Here is a 20,499-nt window from a genome sequence, read left to right as displayed (position 1 = left end):
GAGAAAGAGAGAGGGAGAGAGAGAGAGAGAAAGAGACAGACAGGCTCGGCTGGAAGTCGTGATAGCGATGCTAGTAGACACGACTCCGTGGGCAGTGATCATGAACACCTGCAGAGCCGGCGTTACCAAACGCGTTGTTTAGGAAAGACTGATTAACTGGCTTCACGCACTCCTACATACACCTGAATGCGCAATCGTCTATCCATACACGCGAATTTTTTTAGCTCATCGAATTAATGAATTGTGTGGGGAGCAACGTACGGTGATTCTTTAACGCTGACTTTCTTGTACATATACATGTTATTAATGCATTGAGCATTTAACAATGCAAAACCAATAATTGTTCATCAAATTCAAATAAATTAAATTACAGAAATTTTCTTTATATAAATTCATCGTGAATCACACTAGATACAAATTAATATAGTGTTGCAAAAGCAGAGGATTATGGTAATAAAATTCAAACGTATATGCTTTATCTGTATTATAAAAAAAACATTTTTTCATTGTATTTTTGGTGATTATTCTTAAATATTTTGTTGAAATTGTGCAATAATACATTTTGAATTATAAATATTCAATTTTCAAAAATAAGAATATGTTTTTTGATCAAGGATTAAACTAAATGTAATTTTCCCTCTTGTTATTGGAAATACATTTAATGATTTTACTTTTTTTCATTACTATGATATTTCAATACATTATGATTTTTAAATATTATAAATATTTATAAACATGATAATAAATATTTCAAGATATCAAATTATTTATTATAAGAGAAATTAAATTAAATTATTCAACTGCTATAAATACTTTTGTAGTAACAAAAAAATTATTCAACTTTTTAACGAAATAAATTTTTAGCAGTTCAAATCATAATAATTTTAATTCTAATTTAAATTTATAATTCTATACTTTTTTAATTATCACGGATTTTTTATATATGCGTTTGTTTTATATGCATAATTTACCTATATAAATTAAAATAATTAGTTTTATTATCGATGAAAAGTATTCTAGTATCAATATTTTTAACGTTTAGATCTATATTGTTTAATTTTTTGCAAAGTAGTCTTCATTCGGTGAAAATATGCTGAAAAAATATATTTAACAGCATAATTATTTTACAATGCAAACTGCAAAAAAGTCTTTTATTTAATATACGATATGAATTTACATAGATTTCACTACACGTGTAAATAATGAAGAAAAACGAATATATACACTCTAGGTACACAGTCACTCATATATATACAATGAGAAATTATAATATTAATAACAATTATATTAACGTATATTAATTGATAATTGAAATAGAGTTTAAATAATAATAGTGATAATAATAATCTAAACTATTTATTCCATCTACGTTATAAACGACAGCTGATATGATATAAATCGAAACCTGAAAGAAAAGCGTACGTTTCATGATTTTAGAAGGAAACGAACGAACATGTAGAAGCAAAGCCAAGGTGTGTCAATTATGTAATATAATGGGACTAAACACGTGACTTAAGAGTGCACCCACTAGGTTTAAGATATACATTTTTAAATCCTCGCATGATTCTATTTCGAGGTCTGGGAAGCGATGGAGCGTAAGTTGGGTTAAGCCGACGTGGTTGCTAGGTCATATCAAACATGATTGTTAGAGTCAAGGAAGATAGTATTCTTCTTTCATCAGACCATAGAAATTTGAAGCGATGTTTACCTGAATTTGAAGTCTTTCGACAGAATTTGAAATGTTACGATAATTTATATTTCTTTATGGTTATGAAACTTATTGCTAATAATTTCCAATTTATTTATCCAAAATAAAATTTATTGTATAATTTTCTTGTGTTGTAAAAGCGTTGGAGTACAATTAGTGTTTTTAATTTCTTTTTGCAAAAGTTTTCATGCTTCAATTTCAACAGAATAATGCTTACTGACTATGTTGCACAATTTTATTAGTGAGTATGCACCGGGTCAGAATTTTATGTTGCGAAAGTGTAGCAAATATTTTAAAAGCTTTCTAAAAAAATTTTATGAGAGTTATGGATTTTTTAATCCGATAATTCGATTAATACAATAAAACAAAAGAAATACATATCATTTAATTAGTTTCAATTAATATTTTTAAATGCATAAATTTAATACAGTAATTGAATTAAATTGATATTACATATTTTAACGCATTGTCAATTGAAATTGGGGAGAAGGAAGTTATAATATTTCCGTATTTTTGTCGTTAATAATTGCGTTCAAAATAATACAGTAATAACGTATATTCGCCAAAATAAACAGTCTTTGTGTTAAATAGTTTTCTATTTGCATTCTAATTAGGTATGTATATTTATATTAAAATAAACAATACTAATTTTCTACAAAGATTTAGAATTTCAACTTTGGATACATTTGAATTTATTACACATACCAGTTAAATTTTTAATATAGTTTAAAATTATTTCTTAATTAAAGCACTTGTTATATTGCCTTACAATATTAAGCAGAGGATTATATATATATATATATATATATATATATATATATATATATATATATATATATATATACACAATATAAATAGTATCTGTAGTATGATATACTAATATAATATATTTTCATACAAGTAATAAAATATTGTGATATATTCACTTTAGATTTGTAGTAAAAGTATTATCTATACTTTTTAAATACATTTTTTTATTTTATTTCGTATTCTAAGTTCATGAAAAGCAGTTTTATGTCATAGAAAAATTTTGATTATTCGTAAACGTGATAGCTATGTGACTAATAGTAATGCATTTATTATTATTACACTTTATAGTAAGTGATAATACCATTACTAAACTGAGCAGAAGATAAATGCTCAAACGATTTTGCACCAAACTAAACGAGAGTGACTGTGACACTATTTGTCGACAAAGATGAGCTCTTATACATTGCTAGTGAATACAATAGAGCCCTCTTTTGCCGACAATCGTAAAATAATCTCTTTTTATTATCGATGTGCAATAAATGAGTAATAAATGTATCGGCAGTTAATATCTATAACTTCATCTATTTATTGATAAGAAGGAATAGTCGATTGTGTCGCTTCATGCTTCTTTATCATACTAACGTAAGAGTGGCCAACTTACTTGAACCCATTTATTTTTAATGAAGGCACTACAGACTTATTCATTTGGATTTCTATATTTAGTTCATACAAGACCTGAATTCTCGTTATGCTTATAATATAAGCAGCAAGATTGCAGGCATTGCCATTATAATAGTTTGTGCATTTTACTTTACATCAATTCATCGTGAATGAATCTTTTTGAAAAGCATTATTTTATACACTATTAAAAATAATGTTTTCAATTCATTTTTCTTTAATTTCCAATGTAGAAAACTTGAAAATACGGAATAATAATTATATTATAATTTAATTTCAATTCTAAGAAATAATTTTTATATTTTTACAAAACAAATTTTATTTTATTTTTATTATATATTATTAATTTATTTATCTTTAGTACTAAACTTTTATTCAACTGTAAAATAATTAGAATTCGAAATAATATTAAAAAGAAAAATTTCTATGTAAAATTGGATATATTTATATTTGGGATGAAAATAAAACATAGACATTGGTAATCATATAAACAATTAATTTCGTTTATTGTGTATTTATAAATCAATAGCGTATTTTACAATAAGCGTAAAGAATTATTTTTATAAGTACATTTACAACAGAAGTTATGTCAAACAATTAGAATGCAGCCTTTTAAAATGATTCTCCGAGTTTCGAAGAATGTTGATATGTTTTTTTATGTTATTTCTTTGTCATTCGCTTTGAATATTATTCATATAATTTTAATTTACATATCAATTACAACAGAATCAATATCAAAATCAATGAAATTTTACAACTTGCTAAATAAGTATGTTTAAAAGAAATTTACTATTATCCTATTTTCATTTAAGAATTTTAATAATTTCCTATAATTTTAATTCAATTATGTTTGTATACCAGTAGTCATTTATTCTGAAACAACAGTATAGGAAACAAATAAATTAAAGAATTGTAAATATTTATTTATTACTTTTTTATTTTTTCTTATTTTAATGAACATGAAAAATCAAAATATTAATATTTCAAACTTTTTTGAAACTTATACAATTAAGTAAAATTATAAATATTTTTTGTGTACAAAATTTTCACAAGCATTTATAAAATATAAGAATGATATTGAAATTATTTAAATAACATATGATAGTTAAGTAGATAGTTATATTGAATTTAAAAATAATATCCCTGCTCAATTTTATGTGATATGTAATTCATTATTGTATATGATATCGTAAGAATATTTCAATTTTTAACATACTGGTTTAATTTTTTTAATCAGTGTAGACTATAAAATGAGGTACGTATAATGACGGGAACTGTTTTTAATGAGACTTAATCAATTGTTTCATAATTTCACAAAATGTAAATTATGAAAGCTCATGGATATTTACGTTACGGTACTCCCTGTCGAGGAGTTTTTTTTTTATATTTATTTTTATATTTACGGCTCAATTGAGTAAAATTATATTATTTACTTATTTCTCACACACTAATTAGGTTTGAACTCGTGATTTCTGCCTCTTGTTTTATATAGCGTCAAGCCTTTTATATATACTAACAACAACTCAACGTGACAAGATCGTAAAAATGAAAATAGTGTCAACGTTAATATAAAACGGAAAGTATCGGAAAAGTTGGCCAATAGTAATAAAACAAAGAAGTATAAATAATGTAGGCGATGACGAAGCAGATTACTAAGTGCAACGAGAATGTGATGGAGCGAGTATTTGGGAGAAAGACTACGTTAGAGGCGAAATAAGATAGTCCAGATAAAATGAAAGGATTCGTACTTTGGTGTGCTGTGAATATGTAAGAAGTAAATATAACTAAACCAGAGAATGAACAATTAGTGATTAAAAATATGAATACATTTTTCTGATGATTAATAATTTGTTAGGTGTACGTGTGGTCGTACTATGTTCGACGAGAGTGTATTTTATGTGTGTAACTGCACATCTCTTCACTCCCGATATAACAACGATATCAATATATGTTATGATGCACTGATGATGGATCGCTGATTTCTGTCAAGTATCTTTGTAATCCAAAGATGTGGATCATTAAACTCAAGCTAGTAATTGTTGTAAAGCAATTTTTTCTTTGTTCCTTATGATTTATAGCTTTCAATCAAATCTGAGTTAGAAATTCTTTAGCAATTGCATATATATATTTGTTTATCTTTATTCGTATATTCATTTATCGATGTATTTATATAATGACATGTGTGTTAATCGATGAATTCATTCAATTTAGTGTATGATGGCTGAAATTTTACTTCGTGACTTCACTGTTTCTAAATTCGCATTGTCCATAAAAATTTTCAGTAAATAGTGTATAATTTTAAATAAAGATTGCTATTAACCGAGCTATCACTTAATAAATACAATAATTAACGTTTGAAATTCTGTTTAGTTATTTTTTATTGTGTTATATTTATCTAAGACTAGCAAAATTCTACCTACAGTTTTTATTTTACAACTATCAATTTGTATGGAATATAAAGATCCAAGACATGAGAAAAAAATTTAAAAATTGGCATTTATTCAATAAATTGAAAATATTTAATATCATAAAGTTTCTTTCTTCGTGCACATATCAATCTGTCATTATACAGATACATCAGTTTTCTAGTAGCATTAATATAATAGATTATCAGTAAATCAATTTATTAAATTAGAAAATTTAAAAAATTTATATTCAAAATTTCTGTTCAATGTATTATCTGATCACACGCTGCTAAATATAACTGATAAAAAGTTAAATGCAGTAAGCTTAGCTATTACATTTATTTAATTGATAGCATTTAAATGCAATCGTTATTTTACCAATTTTTATTCGTATTCAAGTGGATATAAATTCCTTACTTTTTTCTGACATATTGATTAATAATTTCATAAATTTCTGTCCATCTACATATAAATATTGGAACATACCAAACACTTCTCCACAATAAAAAATAATAATAAATCATTGGTTAACTAATTGAAATACTTGTTTCATATTTATGAAAAATAATCCTTTTGTTATTTTTTGTTTTTTTACAAGTTCTCTTTTTTAAAATTCTTATGTTATATAATTTCTTATATAATCTATATTTGCATCGCTTATTTCCAAAGCTTAAAAATCGTTTGAGCTAATTGGCTCCATAAAGAAGCATCAATTGAAAAAGTGTAGTGTAATTAAGAATATAACTTAAAGAAGAAGCAGACGGTAAGAGTTCGAGGAAACGAAAAACTACTAAATTTCGTCAAGTATCTGTATTTTAATTAAGTCTAAGAGATCCCAATCACAATATCGATAATTTTCATGTTTAATCATACTGTTCATCCGCATCATTTTATTAGGCTTTTTTATTGGCTACCATTTTATATTAGTTTCTTTATCTTCTTTTCATTTTTCCTCTTATCTCGGAACCTCATTATTTTGCCCTTACCCCTCCTCTTTTTCTCTTCCAGCATGTGTATTTATAATCATATGTACATATACATTGGTATGTGCATTTTATTCTATATATGTTCGTGCATGTGTGCATGTGCGCATCGTTAAATTTACATTCGTTATCTTGACCTCATTGAACCTGAAGATCGTAAACTGTATACAATATTGCTTCCCTGATAGCCGCATACCATTCGTCCATCGTCCATGAAAGTACATTGGAATAAGGTTATATTTGGCGAAAATCTCGTCATTTATCAACTTTTTGTAATATTTAGATTAAAATTTCGATTGTTTTATTCTCAAAGTAGATTTACATTTTATGTATATAAGCTGCTCTTCCGTATCCATACCAAATTTTATATTAACGATTCTATAGTATGTATGCCATTCTCTCATATATTTCATATGAAAAGTCATTATTATATTTAATGTAAAATACTTTTGAATTTCAAACATAGAATAAAATGACCATTACTACTAAGAGAAGCTTTTGATTGCTAACGATATATACGACCATGCGCGTCTGAATACTATTAGTGCAAGAAAAATAACGTTGTCGATTAATATTCTGTTAATAGATTAATCATAATTAAATAATTTATTATGAAATTACTAACTAAATAATTTATCGTTTAAATGTTAATTATTTCTTTTTAAAAAAGTGTCAGTGGACTTAAGTTTTATGTTCTTTAAAAGAACTGTTAATTTGAAACGACTATACATAATTGCATGTATATTTTTATGATATTGTAGACATCCTAGAATTAAATTGAATTTCATGTAATAATTAATTTTGTTTATTTAACTTCTCAATATTTTCACGAATTGTTTAATTTCCAAAAGAGAGATTAAGGTACGTTAAGTTCTTTCGCATGCATGCGACTGTTGAAAATGATTTCCACTTTCATATACGTATCAATAAAATAATATTATTTTCATTATCATGTGATTTAATTATTAGAACAGAACAGCAGCGTGAAGGATAAAATAGATGTTTTTAAACGATTAATATACAAAAATATTGAGATTATTTCATTTTCATCATGTTTACAAACATAGCATAGGGGAATTATGATAATAAGTTATTAGTAATACTAAGAACTCATAATTTTTCTTATTTTGAACAATTATATTTTACTTTATAAAATTAACAACTATTGTTAAATTACTCGATGATTATTACCTTTTAATCTAAATGTCATAAATTATTAAAGTTTTTGAATAAATGTTCATTAATATTATATTATCCTTGTGTGCAAATAGACAATATTTTAAATAGTGACACTGTTTAAAAAGGACCGCAAAAATAGTCGGTACTTTACGTCGTGTTTACGAGGCACGTGTGCGAATTACCTTATTAGCCGATATTTTAATGCTCAGTGTTAGCTAGTTTATTCATTATTTTTATGCCATCTTCAATTTATTTTAGTCTAAACTCTCTTTTACTTTTATACTTCATTCATGGGAAAAATAGTACTAAGTCGTCATTAAAATTAAACAATTCACTAGTTTTATAAAATGAATTTTTAATACGATACGTGCATTTTTGTAATTTTTAACATCAGCACACCATTATTAATTATTAATTAATAAGATTCATTAATGCTATTAATTATTAATTAACAATAATATGCAAATTACCTATTTAGCAACTCTTAAATATTATATTCAATAATTCTTCTTTATGTTTATTTAGGTCGTAATTATTATTTATATTAATTCAGGAATTCATTGAGATCGTTTATATTTATTTTAAATTGTAGAAGGCAATTTAGAAGGGTAATTTGAACCAATAATTACTTAATTGTAAATTTAAGTTAGAATCATATATAGTCTTTAAGAATTGATAAATTGATTCCTAAAATTTTCTTCTTAATTATATATATAAGTCAACGTGACTCCTTCTAAATTATTATGAAATGAAGAAATGTTTTATAAACGATTTTTTGAAAATGTATTAAAATACTTTGAACAAGTTATTTATAATCACTGTAAGATAAATATTTAATATAATGATATTTAAGATCAAAATATTTTAGATTTTATATTTACTGCAATATGTAGTTGAAGAAATAATTATCTTAATAATTAATACGAACATTATTATTCTTCGTTTTTTTGGAAGTACACGATTGAATTCAATGAATATTGGGATTTCGAAGTTAATAATTAACATATAAAAAGCAAAATTTACATTTTATTTTAATATTTTTTATTTATTAATGATAGCCAATGAATTAGAATTAGAATGAATTATAATTTGCATAGATTTTGGTGTAAGAAAATTTTAAAGTATAAATTTTTAATTAAAAAATATTCCGAGGAATGTGAAGATAAATGCGATTCAGAAGTGTGCATCTTCAAATAATCCCGACCAAATGTCAACATTTATATATTTAATCATTTATATTTATTCACATAGACAGTAGCGAGGCTATAATTTATTCAACAACTTACCGCAGAATTATATTGCGTGATTAATGTGCATCGAGTTCCATTTTCATTACATAATAAGCTTTTCCATGCCCATGAACAGGACATTAAAACGCCGTCTTCTACCCTCTATGCATTTTCTATTCCGCGAATTTATGTTTTCTTTGTGTACATGTATACATCCGCTACAAATATGCACTCAATTCATAATTTTAACAAACGCCTAACAAATGATCTGATGCTATGAAAGGGCCTGATATATTAGAAGCAAATACTAGATGTATACATATCTAAAATATTTATTTTGTTTTTAGTTTTTTCATTTATGGTGTCTCGACGACGAATGTTTACAATGAATTGCCAGGGAGTCGGTAGGCGCGTCCGTAAGTGGAAATTGAAATAATGAGGAGGAGAGCTAGAATGTACTGAAAAAAGAAGGAGACTCTTAGTCCTTATCTGTTCTTTTGTTTTTATATGTGGAAAATTTTCATACGTTCCCAGCTTCGGGCCGTTCATAAAATCTCGAAGTATCAACCTTGTTTTTATTTTTCAGTTATCATTCGTATATTTTATAGTTATTCTTATTGTAATTATTTTTATTACTGTAATTTTTATTTACCCTCACTTTGTGATGTTATTTGGAGAAAAACTTAGTACGCTCCTTCCAATTTTAATCTGTTTGATTTTATTTTATTCGGTTCTTAAAATATTAAGAAATAATGACGAATGAAATGAATTTCTCCTTTAATATCATTCTAAACATTGTTGTATGGGAGAAGAAGAAATAGAGCTCTAGATATACTCCATGGTATTTTACTAATTATAACTCGACTAATATATTAAGCAAAAATAATATACGAAAAGGGTCGATGATAAAAAATATATCTAATATCTTTTTGTTGATCGCCTGAGACATATTGAATTTGAGACGCAAAATACCACTGAGCATTCAGACTAACAATCACGTGTGTTTAAATACAGTTTTCGATCCATCATGCTGATCATCATTAGCTAATAAAGTGCTTTGTTGGTACATTTATTTTTATTACGCAACGCTCAAATGTGCATAAATGTGGATCACGTTTACAGTCGAATCTTAGTCATTGGAAATTGTGTGAAGCGTCTTATTATTAATTGGATTTGAATATTAATTGTTAGAAAGTAATCTTAAATAAAATGCTTTCGATAATCATGCTAAATTAAAGTAACGACGTTCTAGATCATATAGGAAAATATAATATCAGTATTATGCGCTGACTTAATAATTTATTACAATTTTTGCTATTCAATATTTTATATAAAATTTCATTATTTTTTTTACAAATTATTCAATAATTTTATAATAATATTCTTGTATACATAATAGATTTTGAAAGTTCACGTTAGGAACTTAGTATTATGAAATTTTATATACAGTTGCCACTATATTTTGGTATTATAAAAATATTTATAAAATAAGTGTGAGTGAATTTTAGAAGGACAGGTACAGTAGGAAAGTATATAACTGTTCTGATATTTTCAATTTGTATGAAATTAATGTTAAATTAGTAAGCAAAATTAATTTTTTAAAATGAACATTTCTCATTTTATTGGTTTTATGTCGACATGAATAGTGACATTATGAATGAGATTAGACTGTATCGTTAACTTTCATTAGCTACCATCAATCCACACATATACTTGTTTTACATTTAAGTTTCAATGCCTGCGTCCGAAAATATTGAAAAAGTCTAATAAAAACAAAAAAATCTAACGGAGATTCTGATGAGTTTAGACTCATCTTTGGTTAATCAAAATAATTATAATACTGATAATATCATATTGGCAACCTAATCTAATGTAATACTTTTAAATAAATTTGTACCTTACAGTGTAATAGGCAAATATCGAGGATCGTACATTTTTATTTCTAATAATGTTACATATACATAATTCGCTCTCTCTCTTTCTCTATCTTTCTCCCAATATATATATATATATATATATATATATCGATCACGGATATTTGTATAATAATTACCCGCGCGAGCGATCACGAGTACTCGATTCGCGGGAAAGTTACATATATCTCTCTCTCTCTCTCTCTATCTCTCTCTCAATATATATATATATATATATATATATATATATATATATATACAGACTCCGATACACTCTTTTAAATACATAACGCTATTTAGGCTGCCAACACTAAACCTATATCTAATTTAGGCTGTCGCCATTGCCGTTGCGGACGGCGCATGTGCGTCACCTATTTAACCTACAAAAATGTTACTATGGGATCAAACGCAATTATACTCACGCACTGGACCATCTATTCATCGTAACTTATATACAAATAATTCCGCCACCTACCCGAACAACCGTACACGTATGCATAATATGTTATACATGTATATTTATAATAAAGCTAAACATATATACAGTCGTACGTGTACGTATGCGCTTGATACTTTGGGTACTTATACATAGTGTATGTGCAGCGGTGCTCGTGATTGTTCACGATTAAGTCCATTGTCCCACCTTCTAGGGGGGCGCGACGGGCCGATAGCAAGGTCACGAGCAACTCGCGCCCCCGATGAGGAGACTGAAGGTGGCCGCGAGTCCTGCCAAAGCCATCCCATACCACGACCCGGAAGACAGCAGCTGCACGGAGACGCCGCTCGTGCGCGGCAGCTTTATCTCAACTTCGGCCATTTTGAAAATTGAGAGGAGCGGGTGAGTTTGCACCTCTTGATATCGATTGTTAATCTTGTCACTGAGATCTTGGAGCATTGACTCACACTCCTCCTGTAGGGCAAACAAAGAATTTAGATATGAAAGTAGAGAAAGCTCTTTAATTCAATTACTGGAGTACACAATTTCGTGTAAAATAGTTTCCAGTGTTTTTGAGATATGATTCTATCTTAATTCAGAACTATCATGATTAGTCAGGAAATTTTATAAAAAAGATAAATAGAAATATGTATTTTTAATTCCATGTCTCAAATTTTATGTGTATCATCAAAAGAAAAATATCAGTTTACTGTTAAAGCTTAATTTTTAAAAATTGTTAAAGAAATTTAGATTTATAATTGCGTTCATATGCATATTATTAGATACATATTATTATATACAATATATATCTTTAGAATTAGACTATGGCCACCAGTTGCCTGTTGGGAGAAAAGTGTAGGCAAATGGGAGGGATAGTGCTTGAATTCAGTATTTAACACATTTGCTTTTCGTGCTTGGTATTTCATTTATTTTACACTACAATATAATGATTCAACATTGACGAAGAGAATAGATGAGATCTTGCCTCATGATGCAGTACACTTGGTGATTAAGTACTATATTGAAACTGAGAAGTCGTAAGTCTCTTGACACTTCTTCGTGTAGTGCCACGTGGTGGTAACTTCATTGCTGGTGTCCTCCAAGCTGTCTTGTAGTGTGGAAGGATTCCGTAACGGCTCTGCTGAAAGTGTATGCAATAGCTCGAATGACTCGTGTTGGCTGAATAATTCTTGGCTGACTAGCGTTAGACTCTTGGTTGGGGACTGTTAGCACTGCCAGTTTATATATTGGTCTTACCATTGTAGTCGAAGCTATTTTTAATGTGACTACTCTGGGAGTCTTTGCCAGCATATGTTTTGATTATTCGGGCGAGGGGCCATTTGCACGGTGGGAATCTCTCATCAGTGATGAGTACCAACAAACCGATCATAATATTATTTTGTGGATGAAGCCACTTGAAAATTCATTGCTGCCGTTGGTAATAGTGACGAAACCTGTTATACACGTTGTTGAATAAATTGTTAGCGAGCCAAACCTGAAATTAACAATCCCTTGAGAGATGGTTCTAGAATAGTTCTGAGTGAGCTTCCTATGAGAAAATCTCCAAGGGTGAATGCCGAAACATCTTCGGAGTCGTCATTCATCCGCTCTAGAAGCCTAGATTTCATGATTGCCTCAATCTGAGATAGCAGAGTAGTGATTTCTTCACAGGTAAGCAAGGTTTCTCCGATTGTACATCGCAGATGAAATTTCATGGACTTCACCACCGCTTCTTATTTTCCTCCTATGTCAGGCGCAGCAGGTAGACTGAATTCCCATCGAGAGCTGTTTTGCGACAGGGTTCTTGCTATTCGATGATGTTCTTGAGAAACTTGTGAGAACAATTTTTTGAGAAATTTATCCGCCCCAAGGAAGCTTGTACTATTGTGCGTGCCTAAACTTTTTGTGATGTCTATAGCGAACAAATGTCGATATCAGCATATTTGAGATTAAAGCAGTATCCACGAATTTAAAACAAAGAACGGCACGCACGCTCGGACTATTGTTTATAAACACGACTCGACCAGTACGAGTATGTTTCTACAATGTGAAATCCAATTTACTACAATATCACACAAAGGAACGCCTATGAAACTTCTAGAAGCTTCGTTTTCGGACGCCACAAAGAAGTTTTCGGCATAGAGATAAGCAGTGGCATTGTTGCCGGCGTTGCATGCTGCTGCACGTATATTTAAGGGCAGCTCGACATGCGGCGAAGCTCATTGTAATTCTACTTCTCGTTCACTCATCTGTCATTACTACACAGTGTGTTACACTGTGTAGTACAGTGTTACAGCTAGTATACACTATGACTACAACACGTGGCCGCATGTTCGGCAGCCAACCTAAAAAATACATGTGCATTACTATAAAGAGTCATCAAGAATAGATTAGTAATTTTACAGTGAAGCCATTGGAATCGCAATCAAAAGGGACATGCCAGCCACGCAGCCATTCAACATGCCCTGTTGGTAGTTCATAAGGTACATCCTTTTATATTATTTGAACAAGCTAGCCACCCACATACGAATCAAGTTTTCATATAACTTTTGTTCAAAAGAGTCGATATAGGTGACAGAGTACGCTCTCGCAGGCTAACAAGCCGGAGACGTACTTTTATTAAATACGTTCAATTATATTGTCAAGGCCAGAAAACAGCTTATCACGAATCGACTATAAATACATTTTCATCAAGAGAGCTTATCATTTATTTTTCTTGGGTATGACTAGCTTTCAAATACTCCCATCTTCACTTCACTAAATTCATCGACTAAACATGCTTATCCTTACAACATTAGCATAAAACCAACAGTCATGATCCACATTAATCTCCATAGCAATAATGACATCACCATCATCCTCAAGAAACAACCTCACCACAGCAATAGAATATTTTCCCTTCTCTTACTTGAATCAATCAAAACTGCAATATTATAATAATTAAAAACCAGAATAAACGATATCTTAACTCAATAATATATATTGTACATAATTTCAGCCATTCCACTTGCTTTCCCCCACCAGCCATCATGACGAGAGACCAATGCACTGAACTATTAAATTGGCAGTTCGAGCCATAAAACAAACTCTCAATAATCGAATACGGCATGTCCAAATTAATACGTCTGAAATTTCTGGGTTCAGATTGGCTCCAGTATGCAAAATGTCGTTGATTGAAAGACCTGATATTGATGCGCTGGAGCCGTTGAATACCAGTTCTTATCTTGTGGTAGTGCTCTCTGGTAAAGTATACCGTGATGTGTCAGATAGTATTGAGTTTGATGATGGAACACTGGAAAAGCTCATTTCCTGTGCTTAAGTCCCTCATATTCTCCCATGAATTGTTGATAGTGTTCACGATAATTTTCGTCTCTTGAGAATCGTCACGTTAAACTTTGCAGACATCGACGGGGCAGTATTGTGAGAATCGTCGAGGATCTCAACAGATTCCTAGAGTGGGATCCGGGCGATGTATCTCCTTGTTAAGTCGCGTGAGTGAGTTTTCTTATAACGATCCTCACACCATTGCTCATCAGGGGTGTATTGTTAATCGGAGCTCCTTGAAATTTCTTCTTGCACCCAATATTTTTTCAGTAGTTCTTGTATTGTATCTTCTACTTCTTATGTTGAAGTGTGGAATGCTATTGCGCTCATATTATTTGTCACACTGACAGGGTCAAGTACTAGCCATCCAAAAATGGAAAATTGTGTTATTGACATGGATGAAGAATACTTGATGATATTGGCCTTAATGATCTGTCCATATACATCTGCTCCAAGAACAATATCCATCGGTCTTTGTCTAATATATTCTGGATCGGCTAGTGTTAGGTTTTTCAGATGCGGCCATACCTGACGGGTTTTTTGGAAGAATGGAAGCATTGTGGTCAATGACTTGAAGATGTGATCTAGAACTGTGACTGAAGAATTTGTAAAATTTGATTGGAGGGTGAGTGATACAGACCTTGTACCTGAGTTGATCGGTTTGGTCTAATTGGCGTAACTTTTTTATAGCCGATCATAGCGCCAGAAACAATGGGTTCCACTGTAGTGCAAGAAACAATGGAGGTGATTGTGCCCTCATTTCGGTTGTACGGGCTTTTCCGAATCTCCAACGACCGTTGAAGAATTTTCTTATAAACAATGATAGTTGAATAATTTCCTTGAAATTATAACCGTTGAGGTTTTTCTCGAAATGATAACCTTTGGGATTTTCCCGCAATTGATAACATTCGAGAGATTCTGTAAATCTCGAACAATATATATAATATGCCTACATATATTATATATATTGTACGTATATATATATATATATACGTACAAAAATAAAAAGCTATTAACTGAAATAATTTTTGACGTTGGTTTTCATTATCCTGTACCTAATAGGATTTACACGCTTACTGCTACTTCCGTATTAATTGCCGTAGGCGAATATAGAGAGCTACAAGGAAATTGCAGACGACACTCCGGCGTTCTAGGGAACCTTGACCTTGCAATTCCAATTCGCTCACGTAGTAGTTTAGGACAAACATTTATTATCAAAGGATTGAAAAATTCAAACTACATGCGACTTTCAACCGGAAATTGAAGAATTGATGAGACAGGCTGGTAAGCTCGTTGGCGATGCTAGCAGGGAGGAGAAATAAAGGGGACCAATGGTAATCAATATAAAGGAAATACCATGCAATCAAAATTCAGATCTTCCGTTTTAAATTTGTGTTTTCTTTTTGCTTAAAAGCTTAATCAATAAAATAGGAAATAATGACGCTCGATGTATAATTTGTAAGTATAAATAAAAATTATTCTTCAAGAACTTACATTACAAACATATAAATATATATATTTACATAAGCTTTCCATTCTTTTTAACAATTATATTAAAAAAATTGAATTTTCTTTTCATTACAAATATTATCAACCCTGAAATAGAAAAACAATATATTCTTTATAATGATAAGAGTATATAATGTTTGAAAATTACAATACGTGAGTATTATATATTTTACAAGCTCTTAAAATTTCATTTCACAAATTTTAATGAGATTTGAAAGAAAATTGACAAGTAATCATAAAATTATTTGCAAATTTTATCGAATATAAGATTATCGATATACGTAAGTTATAAATTGAAAATTTACTTTATAAAGTTATATCTTAGTTAAGTTTGATTTGTATTGTAAATTAATCGTTCATTAATTAATTACAATGTGATATAATGTATAAAAAATAAATAAATTAGAATGATACTTATTCATTGCACATAAATAAATTTGGCTATTTTCGAAAATTGTTACTAAGTATTCGTTATTATTACCATTATTATTGTTGTCATTAATATTAATATTACTGTTATTATTATTGTTGTTGTTATTAATATTAATATTATTATTATTATTATTTGTGTAGTTGTAGAATAACAGTAAAATAATAGCATCTTTCATCATCATTACCATATTATGTAATTTTTGGGTTTATGATTTTCTTTTATACTTGTACCTTTATATAATTCAATATAATTAAATATCGTATGTTGTAAAATCTTATAAAATTCTAATATATACTTGTTTAATAACAAACATAATGAATAAATGCTGCAAATGACCGAATGACAAAGAGTTAAATATAAAAATGATGGAAGGTAGGAGTACATCATTGCAATCATGCAACTTTCCTTCATTTTAATCTTAACTAGCTAATTAAATTCTCTTTAAAAACATATGTATCGCAAGGCTCGTAACACGGCAATGTAATTAATAATGCGGCACTTTTTTCTCTCACATGAAAGGAATGTTAAGCGAAAAGATACGAAAAAAAAATAATAAAATTCGTTGCAAAATAAAAACCGAACAGAAGAGGAAGAGAAACAGGCTCTGGTCCTTAATTTTGGGAAGCTGAATTAAACGCGCACTGCGGGTTGGAATTCCCAACTTGATAAATAACGCGCTTAATTTACAAAGGGTTGGGATGAGGATGTAGAGGATTAATAACGGTACGGGGCAGTCCAGTTTTGCGATTTACCTACATTACTTGGTGTTCGTTGTGGAAACTCGCCGAGTGCACGTGCGTCGTCAAGGATACGCAGCTGCACATATGACATCGAATTTTATTTACCTTACTAAATTGCAGTTGTGCGATTGCGGAATAATGTCTGCTTGCAGATGATTATCCAGTAATAGTTGACATGTTTGGCGATTTCATTCCCGAGCAATGGGAAATTGTATGATTTGTCATTTATAACTGTTTGCGATTTGAGGAAATTATTACACGGCATTTATATCCGCCGAGATAATCGTGAGAACGTATTTTGAAAAATTCGAAAAGATAGTAGCATCTAAAAAAAAATATTTTTAATATTTTTAATATTATTTAAATCGAATGTAAATATAAGAAGAATAAGTATATACGGACTTTGTATTTTAATATACATTTAATACTATTTTGAATTCTACTAGGTATACGCGTATAATTGATGACAGATAATTGGCTATCGATTTTGCTAATTATAATATTTTTACCAATGGACTAAAATAAAACATTTTTTTACTTATAACGTTCTTATAAACTTTTTCATTAAATAACATGTTTCTACGAGGTATTATTAAATTATTTTGCAAGTAAAATTTCTGTATATAACACATATATTACGTTGTAAAAGAATTATAAATATCTATTATCCTAAAGAAGACTAATAAATAACAATGCCTTAAGTATTATAATTGAAAAGCATTTTGAAAATTTGTCGGATATAAGCAGTTTTCATGTGTTTACAATATAGCTTCAGTTGCGTTGAAACGTAATTCGAACTGCAAAGTAATTTTTTGCTAGGGCAGTATAGAGAAAAGTGAAAGGTAGAGGGTAGCACGACATGGTGCAGGATATCACAAGAAAAAAGAGATAGAAAATCGCGGTTGGTGCATAAGCTGCAAGAATTGGGCGTAAAAGGACATGCAAGTTTTTAGCAAGTGAATAAAATAACCGGTCACGCAACTATAAATATACTTTACTTTTACTGTCGTGTAACACATACATCCTTGTATTGCTATCTTTTTTCACTCACTTTTTGCCTCTTTTACCTTTTAATTGGATTTTTCTGCACTTTGCAACGAAATAAAAGAGCAACAATGGTTGAAGGAGTAGAACGAAAAGAACGAGAGAGTAAAACTTCCGCAATTATTTGAGAGTCATTAGGTGGTCGAATGCAGACCGTAAAAAGAGTTCCATAGTGCGAAAATTGGCTTTGGGAGAATTCTGGGAAGATTGATAAGATATTGATAAGTTGTACTAATCGGGGAAGTCTATTTTTATTATTTTTGTTTTGTTATAATTAAATTCAGAAAAAATATGAAATGGCAATCTTGTTCATTCAATCTAATTTATACAACTTGTTAACTTTTATAATAATAATTTTCTTAACAGCCAAAAACTTTTTATTACCGTTTTACTTATTCAAAATTTGATTGTCGAGTACTGTGGTGCTGAAATATTAATTTTTCTACAGTTTTGTATCTTGTATTGTTATTTTTCTATAAACGAACTTTCTTTTAATCACCGATACAATAAGTTTTATGAATAACAGTGCAATAGTGATTTTAATGATTCTGATGGAACATGAATGAATAATATAAATATATCATCACAGATGTGTCTTTATAGATATAGTTAGTTGTACACTTGCACGTGTATATTTGTATTTCTCATACAATTTTTATTTATTAATCCTTATTATTTATGTACGAAATTTATTTCCATTAATGAGTGAAACAATTTTGAACAATAGTTTATCCTGCTTATTTTTACGTACAATGAATGTGATCATAAAATGCAAATTTATTTCCATTAATGAGTGAAACAATTTTGAACAATAGTTATTATAACATATTTATTACTTCATGTTTATTTAAAGCTTGTAATCTCTTATCTTTCAAGCTGTGTATTTAAATTTGTTAGATCTCTAAACATTTTTAACAAATATCTTTTCTTACATCAATATCTATGTATTATCACATTAACTGTTATTTAAGGATTTATTATATATATATAACCTTAATTTAAGCATTTATATCGTATTAGTTATTATTATCATCATAATTTCATTTGAATTTTTTCAAAGGATTGTATTAGATCTTCTTATACTATCAATTTATTGCTCAATGTACAGAAAAACATTTTATCCTAAGAGTATAATTGAAAATAAATGAAATACGGTTTCCATAAGTGTTTCGATTCAATCTGTTAATTTGGATTGCTATAAAATTATTTATCATTTACTATGTCATACATCAAATGAGATTCTAACATTGATAAACATAATTTTACTTACGCGAGTCGTTATTCCTGAGTCACTAAATTCCTTGCTACTTCACTACCTTAAGTATTATGCATGTAAGAGTTCACGTTTATCACAAAAGGAAAAAATGCTTCTTTTGTATGAATTGCGATAGTAGCGATTAAAATTTCAGGTAAATATGTTAAGGAACTAAAAATTCTCCAATTCATTAACGATTATTATTGATTGTTATTGTAGACTATTTTCAAATGAAAATCGTTGAAACATACTTTTTATAAGATTAAAATTCCAAATAATTATTACAATAGAATAAATGACGTTGCCTATTCAATGAAAAATTGTATTAATTAAAAATATAAACAAAATCTATCATATATTATAATTATTTACACATTTAATACATATTCAAAGTTTATAATTAATTTATTTGATTTTGAATTAGATAAATTTTGAAAACTTCCTTTACAATAATATCTTTAAAAGATGACTTTTATATTTAATAATATTTCATAATTTAAATACTATGTTTCAATTTTTAGATGCGAATCATGTTGTGAAATTTGAATTTGTACCCACACATTGAAAAGGAATTTTTTTTTAATTTTACACAAGCAGAAACTGTAAATGAAAATTCGAATTATAAGGTATTCTGTAAATAAACTTTTTTTTTTAAATATACTGGAAAATTATGTAAATAAATGCCCATGTATAAATGCCGATATTTCCGAGTGTATAGGGAAAAGATAAAAAGGATGAGAGTAAAAGACATGAGTAGTTAATCACTACGTTCGAAGATAATAATTATTTTCGACATAAACTGAGTCGTTGCTAATTTGTTGGGCAGGTTGAGATCTATATGATACAAATCACGATGAATACGTACATGCATAGTCATTAGAGTGATTATCGATTCCTTTTTTGTTATTTTTTG

The 20,499-nt window shown here is 28.9% G+C and overlaps 1 protein-coding gene across 1 annotated transcript in view; it reads right to left on the bottom strand.

The window, feature by feature from the left end:
- Positions 1 to 11,508: 11,508 nt before the first annotated feature.
- The window catches only part of Gfrl (Glial cell line-derived neurotrophic family receptor-like), a 338,959-nt gene continuing 329,968 nt past the window's right edge, over positions 11,509 to 20,499 (bottom strand). The window contains 1 exon segment of the mRNA XM_011503933.1: positions 11,509 to 11,755. Coding sequence (XP_011502235.1) covers positions 11,522 to 11,755 — 234 coding nt within the window. The 3' untranslated portion in view covers positions 11,509 to 11,521.

This window comes from Ceratosolen solmsi, unplaced genomic scaffold (assembly GCF_000503995.2).
Source record: "Ceratosolen solmsi marchali unplaced genomic scaffold, CerSol_1.0 scaffold10, whole genome shotgun sequence".
Classification (NCBI taxonomy): Eukaryota; Metazoa; Arthropoda; class Insecta; order Hymenoptera; family Agaonidae; genus Ceratosolen; species Ceratosolen solmsi.
The sequence above is the reverse complement of the archived record's forward strand: the minus strand, read 5'-3'. Positions and strand labels throughout refer to the sequence as shown.